Source organism: Mixophyes fleayi, chromosome 1 (genome assembly GCF_038048845.1).
Source record: "Mixophyes fleayi isolate aMixFle1 chromosome 1, aMixFle1.hap1, whole genome shotgun sequence".
Lineage (NCBI taxonomy): Eukaryota > Metazoa > Chordata > Amphibia > Anura > Limnodynastidae > Mixophyes > Mixophyes fleayi.
In genome coordinates this window covers 155,556,763-155,569,445 of record NC_134402.1, presented here as the reverse complement: position 1 = coordinate 155,569,445, position 12,683 = coordinate 155,556,763, and the positions used below count along the sequence as shown (strand labels likewise).

The following is a 12,683-nucleotide window of genomic DNA, read 5'->3' as shown; positions in this document are numbered from 1 at the left end:
GCATCGGGCTTGCCAGACGACGTTGATGGCATTTCATCGTCTATGTCATGACTAGTGGCAGCAGCTTCAGCATTAGGAGGAAGTGGGTCATGATCTTTCCCTACTTTAGCCTCCAAATTTTTGTTCTGCATTATATATAGCACAAGAGAGTGTACCCCTAAGCCACACACACTCGGCAAAGCCTTTAAAAATTATATGCGGCACAGGACAGTACCACTGGACTTATACTGCAGAATCAGTGAAATTTGTAAAATGGCAGTAGCAACAATGGACTTATACTGCAGAATGAGTGAACTTTGTAATATTGCAGTACCAATGGACTTATACTGCAGAATGAGTGAACTTTGTAATATTGCAGTACCACTGGACTTATACTGCAGAATGAGTGAACTTTGTAATATTGCAGTACCAATGGACTTATACTGCAGAATGAGTGAACTTTGTAATATAGCAGTACCAATGGACTTATACTGCAGAATGAGTGAACTTTGTAATATAGCAGTACCAATGGACTTATACTGCAGAATGAGTGAACTTTGTAATATAGCAGTACCAGTGGACTTATACTGCAGGATTGTTTTGGGATAATTTTTTTTATTTTTTTTTACAACTTTTTTTGAAATTTTTTATAATTTGGGAATAATGGGGAAATAACAATGCCCTTAGAAGGACAGAGCACAGGACACAGCACCACTGGACTGAACTGGACACAGTACAGGACCACTGAACTCAGAAGGACACCACTGGACTGAGCAGAACGCACAGCACGAGATATAGCAGGACAGAGGACCACCTAGCACACCCTCCCTTTACCCTGATCAATGCCCGAGTGAAGATGGTGGCGACTAGCAGGGAATTTATAGGATCCGAGTATTGCGAGATCCATCAGCGGGATTATGACTCAGAGCCTCGGTTTCAGTTTTGCAATTGGCGGGAATACCCGGATCTGTCTCGTATCGGCAACGTTCGGGTGGGCTCGGATTTCAGAAATCCGAGTGCGCTCATCTCTAACAACAATGGGGCTTGTTTAACCCCTTTAATGGCTAACCAACGTGTCACAATCATCTTGGTCTTTTTGAAAACTGTAGGATCCACACCATAATTGCACATTAATAGACTCTGGAATTTAAATACATTTTTGACAAGCAGATTCCACTGAACCAGCTTCCTACTAGATCATGTTTTGGGGGGTTTAAACCAGAGGATATATACACTGACCCCTGTGTTTTGGTTTCCTATTTTTTCCTAAAATCACATAATTTGGCTCTTTTTTTGTTCCTACATTATTAACCTCAATAACATTAAATTTCCAGTCATTTCCAGACAATTTTTGGCAAGTGACAAGAACACTGCTACCCATTTCTGTGTGAGCAATGGCGCTGGATCCCCTGGGAAGGGAGGTACTTATGGATTCCAGAACCCGCGAGATCCGACAATGCAACAATGTCATCTTGCCTCGATTCAGATCCGATGCGCGAAAGTACAGAGCTGGCTCGCGAGTATACTCGGATCCCCTAATTTCAGGTGGGCTCGGTTTTCAGAAAACCGAGCATCACTAGTTTAAACTGCATTTCATATGAATTGGCTATGACAATTGAAATACCACTAGTAGATATTGTAGTTGCTAGTTAAACATTTGCAGTGTCAACTTGTAACAAAATATGTTTGTCACTTTCCCTCTGAAAGACATGAAAGCTGCATGTAATAAGCAAGGGAAGGAAGGAGACATCACATAATCCAAAAATCTCTTTTTATTGTCTGTTGTATAGTACAAAACAAAAAACAAAAAACAAAAAAAAAAAAGGCAGAAAAGCAACTTAATACATACAACTGACGAAGAATTGGGGAATATACTACACATTACAACCCATTTGTTATCACTGCAGTCTATAACTTAATAGATGAAAATGAAAGTACAAAGCAACATGTTTATTGAAAACTAATGTGATTTTGTTATAAATGAAAACCATGTGAAATAACATAGGCTGGGTATTGTGTTCTACACAGAGATTTTATAGAGGGCAGGTAAAGCAGTTACTGGCATTTATTTTCCAGCAGTCAGCCAGAATAATTAGGCTGTGCCGGAAGACACCAGGGCGTTCTATAATCTGGCAGTGACTAAACAGAAAGCTGGTGGAACTACTTTTCTGGATTATTTTTTCCTAGGCATGTATATTTAAAACTACAGACACAGAATAGATTCTGGTCATGACATTTGCTATCCCAATTTGTCAAGGTGATGGAACTTACAGAGACTGGGTTTTTTTTTACTCCCTTATAAAGGGCAAGTGATTTGTATTCTAGCAGATTCTTCTACAGATACTGCTGGGCACCATTAGGATTCTGATTAATTGATTAGGTATCAGTGGAAAAAGATTTGGATGTTTTAGGAACAAACTCATTTTGCCATTTTAACATTTGCTTCCTACAAGCACAAATACTTTCAGGGTTGTTTTCTGAAAGCCTTCAAAGATGGGAGGACTGAAGCCAGCGTATGAGTTCAAATATCTCATGAGCCGCTATAGTGTTTACAATTGAGGGATAGACAAACTTGTTTTTTTTGTGCCATGTCACTCAGTAGACCATTATTTGCGTGGAGGCCATCCATGTGGAAGTGCAACCGTTTCCTGGATTTGACCACATTCACTGTCAAATACACAGCACATGGGAGAAAGTCAGCTTATCTGCTTTCACATGAAAATCTGTTATTGTTAACATGTAAGGGCTTCTGCTGTGCTATGTATGGGCCACTAATCTGCTTGTCCCACAGGACAAAAGTTGCAAGTCCACTTTGATGTGTTGAAGTTGGTTATGTCTGGAATATTTATGCTACACTGAATAAAAATGTGTTGATGTTCATTATGTCTGAAATATGACAATCTTCTAGAGTTTCTCCACACTATCAGTTTCTAGGAATGCAACTCAAGAAAACCCATCAAAGTGGGCTGCCTTTGCTATCCACACATGCAACAACTATACGTATGGCTTAGTGCAGGCCTGTCCAACCTGCGGCCCTCCAGATGTTGTGAAACTACAAGCCCCAGCATGCTTTGCCAGTAGACAACCTGTTGATAGCTGGAAGGGCATGCTGGGACTTGTAGTTTCACAACATCTGGAGGGCCGCAGGTTGGACAGGCCTGGCTTAGTGTTTGCTGCAAACAAAATTATGTCAGCACAATTTCCTTGCAGTCTCCTGCAAATCGTGTATATTACTGTTTGTGTGGACAGTTAAGGTCAATTGATCTATGTAACATACCATTTTTTGCAATATTGTTCTATTTGCAACACAGCTCGAGAAACAGCTTGTGTGGATGAGCCCTTAGGCAAGAAACACCTATGGGAAATGTATCAAGCAAGTTTATGGAAGGTTTGATACGTGGAGATGTTGCCAATAGCAACCAGATACTAACTTTCATTTTGTATAATGTACTAAATAAATAACTAGAATTCGATTGGTTGCTATTGGCAGCATCTTCACTTTTCAAACCTGACAGACTTGCAGCTTGATACATTTACCCCCTAGTGTACACTCTGTTTTTAATAACAACTCAGTAAACAGGCTGCCCCCTCCCCCACTTTATCCATTTCAGAATTTGGTCACACAGGGTGCAAATGTCCGATTCATACCTCTGTTTATGACACTTAAAATTACCCTTTTGTTTTCCTTTTAAACACAGCAACGTGTGAATTAAGGCTAACCAAATTACTATGTTACAAAACACATCAGCAATTCATTTAAATACAAAAATGTTTAATAAAATAACAGCCATTTCACAAATATATATACACATAGGCAATACATTAAAATATTAAATAAAAATAAATATTTTTTGTTGTTTTTGTAGTTTTATAAAAAATAGATATTTGATAATTATATAAATATATTATATGCAGGGTCAACTAGTCTTCAAGAACAGACACCCGTTTCACATTCCCCGTTTGAGGTTTGGCAGTGCTTATTTCATTTTGAGAGCATTCTAGAAGACAAAAAGAAACACATATTAGCTTTACTGTAAAGATTACTGTCAATTGTGCCTTGTTTATCTTAGAGAAAGAAAAAAGAAAAATATGAATTGCTATAGATGGTGCCTTGTAGGTATGGAGAAGCAATCCTGCAGCATTCCAGACAAGTAAATGTAAGTGTGGAATGGAGCTGCATGCCTGCTGCACTCATCACAAATACTATCAAGCTAGAAGAATTCCATACTGCCCACAATATAGTTAGACAGTTCCCCATTAATAAGTAAATAATTAACAATGCATTATAGACCAATGGGCGACTGTTAGGTCTTTGTTCCTGATAATATATATGTAGCTTTTACAATTACAATTCATAATGCGAATACTGATGCAATATTTAGTAATACCCCAACTGATTACACGATGATACAAATGACTTCTATTTATTTTCTCTGTGATTTATCACTTTTCCATAATGTCATTTGTTACCATAAGTAGGATAAGATATAAATACCCTTATTGGATGACTTAAGATAACACAAGATAACACAGTATATACACAATTATATTTTTCTGACTACAGTTTCTTTAATCTTGGAGCCCTGCAAGCAGCTACACACCATATCAGGACATGAAGTTGAAGGTCATGTTCTACATTGTACCAATATATAAATTTCCTAAATTAAAATACTCACGTTTTCCTTCAAACATCAACATCTTCACTTCCGTTTTCTTGTCCCAATTTCTTTTTTTCTTCCGCATCACAAGCGTAGGAAGAATATTTCCTTCGTGTACTGAAAAGAAATATCAACATAAGTAAAATTTACAAGCAATCATCCCATTCACCTACTATTTCAGCAGTGCAAAAGGCACTATTTTTACATGCTAAGCAACATATCAGAAGCAATAAATGGCACTGCTGGGATTCTATCCAAGGTATTTTACATGTGGTGAGAATATCTTAGAACTGTAATTGCATGGGTGTGATGTTTAAGCATAACTGTGTTATTAGTGATATAAACATACAGAAGGATTTGTGACGACTCTCACTGGTGAGGTCTCACACTTGATCTAGGTTTCTGCAATGAGTAATGAATAATTGCAAATGAAAAGGAATGCATAATACTTACTGCACAACAATGATGATGATGATGGCAGCAATGCTAATGGTTGATAGCAGGACGGCGACAACGGCTAATACTGTTGTTGTTGTCATATCGTTCTGTTCCTGGGATTCAGATTTCATGGATCGTTCGATGCAGCGCTCACCAAAATAATGTTGATGACATCTGAGGAAAGATCAAAACCTGTTTAATACTCTTATTACATATAGCACAGATAAAGATCAATTTTATTGTGGACATACATAAATACGATAAAGAAAAGCATTGTTCCAGTAAGAGTTCTGTTAGGCTCAGTTACACCACTAAAACATATTACTGGCAGCTCATCGGAATCTTGGCTTAAATAGCATATGCATGGCACTATTAAGCATGATAACAATCATGAACAGACACTGCAGACATGAGGGGTAATATTCAGAGTAAGAAGCAATAGTGCAAATTTGCACCTGGATGTTGTAATGCAAGGGGTACAAGTGTATATTTTATGTAAGGAAAATACTGCCTGCTCTTGTAGGCATCACAATTACTGAGCAGCTTTGTTTTTACATTGCATTTGAGAGTCCAGGGAGGATATGTCATCTTCCCAAATCTAAGGGGTATATTTACTAAACGGCAGGTTTCAAAAAGTGGAGATGTTGCCTATAGCAACCAATCAGAATCTAGCTTTCATTTATTCAGTACATTCTACAAAACGTAACCTGGAATCCGATCGGTTGCTATAGGCAACATCTCCACTTTTTCAATCCCGCCATTTAGTAAATCTATCCCTAAACCTGTTTGCACATTTTAAATGTGCTCCCCTGCAGCGCATGGTTTTTCCAGATGCAAAAATGGTACCTTCAAGCTAGATCTACTTTAACTCTAAATGCTGCCCAAAGTGCAAAGTGCAGTGTTCTGATTATGACCCAAGCGCAAAAGGTGTCCGCTTTCTAGCATGAAAACTCACTTGCATGAGACTTCTTGCACACTTGCTAGGTATTTACATTCTCCATGAATGCAGAAATTTTCGTGTGTGGTTTGACAAGGATTCTTCTTCTTATTATTCTTTTTCTTTTGCCCCTTTTTGTTCCCCTTTTTCTTTTCCTGCTTTTTTGTTGTCACCTCTGTATTCTCAGGCTTAATCACTGGTTGTACTAAGAAGAAAAAAATATCAGTATTAATATATTTGTGCATTGATATTCCTGTCTTAGACACCACAAAGTAAACTTAAATATGTTAATATAGGTAAACGTACATTCTTAGGATGACCCCCACAAAACATAGGGCAGGCTATATTTAACTAGATCACTTCATTTTTCTAAATATCTTTATATAATACCTATAGATATCCATTATATAATTAAACAAACTGCATTATATTTATTAAACCCACTGGTTTATAAGGTGCTATTGTACAATGATAATGAATACAACTTATTGCAATATTGATTATATTATAAATGTTCACATGTTGATATATGGAGAGACAACCCAGATTCTGCTCAAAACCACCTGATGAAAGTTAATTATTTACCAGACGTTTTGCTAACTATTTTGCTGCATTATCTGTAGCATCAATAATTAGTTACCTATTAGAATGTTAGCTATCAGAACTGATCCAATATACTTCTAACCTACAGAACACTATGTAAGTTGGGCCTTTTCCCAAATGACTGTCTTCAACACTGCTTACTTATGCTGTTCAGAACTAACTTCCCGTTTTACAGACCTCCTTCTTGTAAGGTAGTAACTTTATTTTAAATAGTATTCATACATCAAATAGTTTTTTTTCTGTCGGAAGTGTCACTTTTTGAAGAATGTACAAATTCCATAGAAATAAGTCCTAAAGGAAGGGTTGGGAGGAGGTCATGTCACTAGGAGATGGTGTGTGTTACATATGTTTCATTAGCACGCTGTGAGTCACTGAGGTGAGGTTTTACAACATACAGCTATCTACCTTCATCCACATTTAAACACAGTAATCTAGCATGTTCAACCTGATTTAAATATCTCTGTACTCCCTGCAACTTAATCTCCTTTGTGAAATTTGAATTACAATTTGCAAAGTGCTAGCTATTGTTAATTTAGAGCATTTTACTGCACACACAAAGATCAGAGAGTTACAGTTTATAAAGTAGGTTTATAATATTCCACACCAACTGCTACAGTCACCAGTCCCCATAACAAAAGCACAGTGGCCTAGTGGTTAGCACTTCTGCCTCACAGCACTGGGGTCATGAGTTTGATTCCTGACCATGGCCTTATCTGTGTGGAGTTTGTATGTTCTACCTGTGTTTGCGTGGGTTTCCTCCAGGTGCTCCGGTTTCCTCCCACACTCCAAAAACATACTAGCAGGTTAATTGGCTGCTATTAAAATTGGCCCTAGTGTGTGTGTGTGTGTGTGTGTGTGTGTGTGTGTGTGTGTGTGTGTTTCTATATTAGGGAATTTAGACTGTAAGCTCCAATGGGGCAGGGACTGATGTGAATGAGTTCTCTGTACAGTGCTGTGGAATTAGTGGCGCTATATAAATAAATGATTATGATGAATTGGTTAAGGACCCAGCGATGTCCCTCTAGCCTCCCAGTCCCCCGCTCTGCTTTCAAATGAGCAGAGCTGGAGCCTTTTCCGAATGTGCTCAGTCAGGTGCATGCGCATAAGAGGCCTCTGCTCTGCACTACCTAAGATCAGGTAACATTAAGCATATGTTTTTAAGTGCTATATTAACAAATATTTGATAGTACTCCTCCAACTCAAAAAGGTGTGACTGTTTATTAGTGAGAAACAAATAGAACCATTTTAATGCACGAAACTGCTTCTATTTTACAACATTGGTTGAAAATTTCTAAATAAGCTGGAATAGCACAATAGTATAATAAGCTGTAATGATTTAAAATTGCTTGAAAAATACTGTTTGACACATGGTGTCCCAGATGCTGATGGGAAGGTAATGAGTCTAGTGTTAAATGATTCACTCCTGGCAGTGCGATAAACCTCTGCAATGTGTTTCTGGGCCCACACAGTTCCAGATAATTAAATAACTGATGGCAGACTTTGTGATAAGATTCAATAACTGAACAAAGCTCGCTAGAAAATAAGTGTTACTGCAGCAGAGTTTTCAGTTCATAGACATATTTTACGTAGGCAGCTGTGTGACATATACTCAAATCTATAGAATTATTTCTGTTTGCTATAGTTTCTTTGTATCTTTTTCTCTTACACGTTTTATTAACACAACTGTTAAATTTAATTATAAAGTTCTATGTCTTACCCTGCCTAATCATGACACAGTTTTGATTGGCCAGTTGGACTAAACACTGTGGACTTAGTAAAGTTACGCATAATCTATATTTGATTGTAATGGAGTCATTTTGACATGATATGGCAGATAAATGGTTTGAACAATGATGCTCATTGCAATGTGGGATCACCGTTTACTCTGGATGTGCAGAGCAAATTGCGATATGATTTTAGGTCAGGTGCCTTAACAATGTATGTATCAGTGTATAGCCAAATTGGTCAATGCTCTGGTCATTCATGTAATTATTAACTATTCATATAGCACCAGTCATATTACACAGTGCTATACAGAGAACAGGCAGCCATGCACATTAGTCCCTGCCCCATTGGAGCTTATATAGTCTAGATCTCCTGCAACACTAGGGTCCATTTTGTCAGAAGCCAATTAACACAACATTATGTTTTTTGGACTGTGGGAGGAAACCCACACAAACACAAGGAGAACATACAAATTCCACACACATAGGGTCCTGGTTAGAATCGAACCCATGACTCCAGCATTGTGAGGCAATACTGCTAATCACTGTGACCCAAGATTATATCTAGTGCTTAGATAGTGCTATCACTCCAAGACACCACTGAGCAGGTGGTTACCTAACCAGAGCATAGTGCATAGCAATCCTTAGATTACTGCAAATATTTATAGGCTTTTAACATGTTAGTACAGGTAAAGAATGCCTTCTACATATGCAACTTAATTACATATTTTAGCACTGTGTTCCACTGCTTGAGAAAGTTGAAAGAAATGTACTACCTACCCTTAAACAATTACTATTATTAATCTTGCTATTATCATCATCATCATCTTGTAATATTGCATTGCACTAAATGAACATTTGTGTTACCAGAGTTGTACAGAACGCACACACTTACCACGTATAGAGTCATCTATGATAAAGTCTCTGATTGTCATGTCGTCTTCATCTTCACCATCTTCTTCATGGACCAGCTCATGTGCATTCTCCACCTCATCAGCGATGTGATCTCCCTCACCAGAGACTGTTACATTGTTTTCAGGTCCAGTGGAATTTAAAACTGAACAATGCACTGTGTATGTGCATGCTGCAGATTTAAAACAAAGTCATAATTAGTAGGTATAACTTTTTTTAATTAATGCACGTGTATTCACCATACATATAATGACAGAGGCAAAGGAAAGGGGCCAAGATATGTCCAGTAGGTTTTAGTCAAAGGGCTAGATTTACTAAGCTGCGGGTTTGAAAAAGTGGGGCTGTTGCCTATAGCAACCAATCAGATTCTAGCTTTCATTTATTTAGTACCTTCTACAAAATGATAACTACAATCTGATTGGTTGCTATAGGCAACATCCCCACTTTTTCAAACCCGCAGCTTAATAAATCTAGCCCAAAGTGACCTAACTACCCGCACTTGTAGTAAAGCTATATGATTTATTGGCGTGCCAGACAGAAACCTTCAATATCTGGAAATCGTATTAATAAAAGAACATACAAGTTTTCCAATGAAATTTGCAACAACTGCACCACTACCTCACTAAAGAGATACACTCCATTATTTGACTGCTCCCAACTCCTTATATGTATGAAACACTCCAGGCACTCCTAGGGTTAAAAAAATAGCTTCGGTGGTCACTTACTAGACATGAATGAACATTACTCAAACAGTCAATATTAACTTAGAAAGGATTCAGTTCATTCATAAACCTGTCATTCACCTATTCTCAGCCACCTCCTCTTATCTCATGCTCCGGACAAGCACCGACATGCTACAAGCCTGAGCCTCGTCACAATATCTAATAGGATTGCTATAGCCATTAAACCAGTTTGTTATCAATATAAAAACCACTAGACGATAGAACATAAGACTTATATGTGAAACACTGCAAACCGAATAGGTTATGTCACATTCTTAACGAGTGCTTCACATAGGTAAGGTTAAATGCGTTTGGCGAGCTAATTATGGCAGGAATCCAATTACATAGAACCACACTGACAATGCAAAGAATGTTAAATCAGTAGCAACAGCTCACCTCTCATTAGCAAAATAAGTGAGCAGAAAATAACGAAGCTATTAACAGTAATGGTATTAATTGATAATGCAATTAATGAAATATAATGCTAATAATAAGAGCAATTAAACCATCCAAATAAGCAGTAATGCTAAGGTTTAGCACAAGGCACAAAATGATCAATATGCTATACAAGAGACAAGCCCTTACCTATGGAAAGAAGCAAAGTGGTCCACACAAGAAGCAGTGACAGATGAGAAGACATTTCTGTGCAATGGAGCCTTCTATAATTAAATATACAGCTGGATTTCTGATTTGATTCTACTGCAGTGTGAAGTCCTTATGATCACACTGGATAGTCGTGTGTGTGATTGTGCAGCTCCAGCTGAGCTCAGTAGATTAGAGTAACTCTGGCTGCAGACTTCCCTTTTATCTGCCGAGAGAAGCTGGAGCTGAGGGAAGGGCTATGACGATTGAATGACGAACACTAGCCAATGCTGATGGGAGAAGAGGAGGGGGTGTACCTGTCTACAGGAAGCAATGTCATCGAACAGAACTACTAAGCTTAGCCCCCAGCTGAGTGTTTTACTTACTGTACCTGAGGGCAGGGGGATCGCGAGTAATTTTTTCACATTCATATCGTTGCCCACACAAACAGAATACAATGATAAGTACAGTGAATAATGAATTGCTGTGCTGCTTGTTAATGTGGGTTTGACTAGTTTTACCGAAGCAATTTTATGTAGCTTAAATATGAATTAATTCACATTGCAGACCCATCTTAACACCTAAACGTTGACACTTTATTTTAGGAAATACTTTACATTAGGAAATGCTTCACTTTGTATAGTATGTATAGGTGGGTAGCAGGGAGGGAGAGCTGGCAAATTTTAGCCTGGGGGCAAGACTTGACTCAGCAGCCTTTTAGGAACATTTTAAAGGAAAAAAAAATGCAGGTGGCACTGTGACCCAGCCGAAGGTAGCCCACCGTGGGACCAGCCCAGGGGGCATATGCACCCCAGCCCAGCCAGCCCCTGGGGGGTAGATAGATAGTAGAGATGAAGGAGATTTGATTTACAAAACTGAAGAGTGAATAAACAATTGTCATTCCAACTTAATTCATAGATTATACATTCAGCAAAAAGCAAATTTACAAATACAAAGGGTCAAGTTAAGTTGGACGCAATATCCGTTTTCTGTGTATAATACACTTTTTATTCGTGAACAAGAGCACAAAGCGCTAGTTCCAAAACTAGACCCAGAGCCGTAACTTAGAAAACTAGCGCCTGAGACGAGAAAGACAAATTCCTCCCCCCTAGCCCTCAAATTTAACCAAATTAACCTAAAGTATTTCTGAATTGCACCACCCTTCAGTGTTGCGCCCTGGGCGGTCGTCCCTATCACACAGCCCTCATTACGGCCCTGACTAGAGCCTGGTCCATTAAAACACGCAAAACAAATGTAATGTACGAAATGTTTTTTTTTTCTTCAAAAAACGCAAGTATTCAACAAGGAGCAGATGTGTAGATACCTGTGGTGATGAATACGGGTAGATCTGCTCTGCTCTATAGGACACTGCAGAATACGTCCAATGCACATGCGTTATATAAACTCACATTTCAGTCATTAATGACAAAATATCGAATATAGAAAAGTTTTGTTTTTTTTCCCATGAAAAACATTTATTAGGATGTAATTAATGTCTACTGGACATAAAAAAAATATGTTTACAGTTGCTCCTGATTGCAAACACATGTTCTAGCATACATACTCAGCCATCATCACTAGTAATAGGCACTTAGACTAGACCTGTAGCTGCAGCAAGAGATACAGCAAAAATAAAGTTCCTTAGAGATGCCCAGAGCTTGAGTCAGATGCAGCTGTGTGCGTTCGAACTTGGGAAGCCCTTACTGTATATTGACTATGAGCATACACCCCTTCCCTGCCCCGTCCCTCCCTGAAATCGTAAGCTGTCAAAAGTGTCCTTTGTGCTCGAAGATAGTTGTTGCATTATGTGGCGTATGGTCCGGTTCTGGGCATGCACAGAGTAATTATGCGCTTTATACCCAGTTATACACCAGTTACGCTCCTTAATAAATCAGGCCCTTATTGGTTTGTGTGCATACTCAGAAGTAAAACTGCGTATTATACACCAAAACCGCAATTTGTATGCAACTCAACATGACCCCCACAGTGTGGAACGGCTAAAAAAAAGTGGAGGATGAAAATGATATCTCTGCCACTTCACACCTCTGGAAAATAACTTTTACTGCCATAATACTTAATATGTGCAAAAAATTAATTTCTACTAGATCTCTCTCTCTGTCTCTCCCCC

At 38.4% G+C, this 12,683-nt stretch overlaps 1 protein-coding gene across 1 annotated transcript; it reads right to left on the bottom strand.

The window, feature by feature from the left end:
- Nucleotides 1–3,730: 3,730 nt before the first annotated feature.
- AREG (amphiregulin) lies at nucleotides 3,731–10,771 on the bottom strand. Its single transcript, XM_075202112.1, has 6 exons — nucleotides 10,559–10,771; nucleotides 9,235–9,423; nucleotides 6,031–6,217; nucleotides 5,091–5,249; nucleotides 4,656–4,754; nucleotides 3,731–3,977 (listed from the first exon to the last, which is right to left on the bottom strand). The coding sequence occupies exons 1-5, from the start codon at nucleotides 10,611–10,613 to the stop codon at nucleotides 4,664–4,666; spliced, it is 681 nt and encodes a 226-aa protein (XP_075058213.1). The 5' UTR covers nucleotides 10,614–10,771; the 3' UTR covers nucleotides 3,731–3,977; nucleotides 4,656–4,663.
- Nucleotides 10,772–12,683: the final 1,912 nt, after the last annotated feature.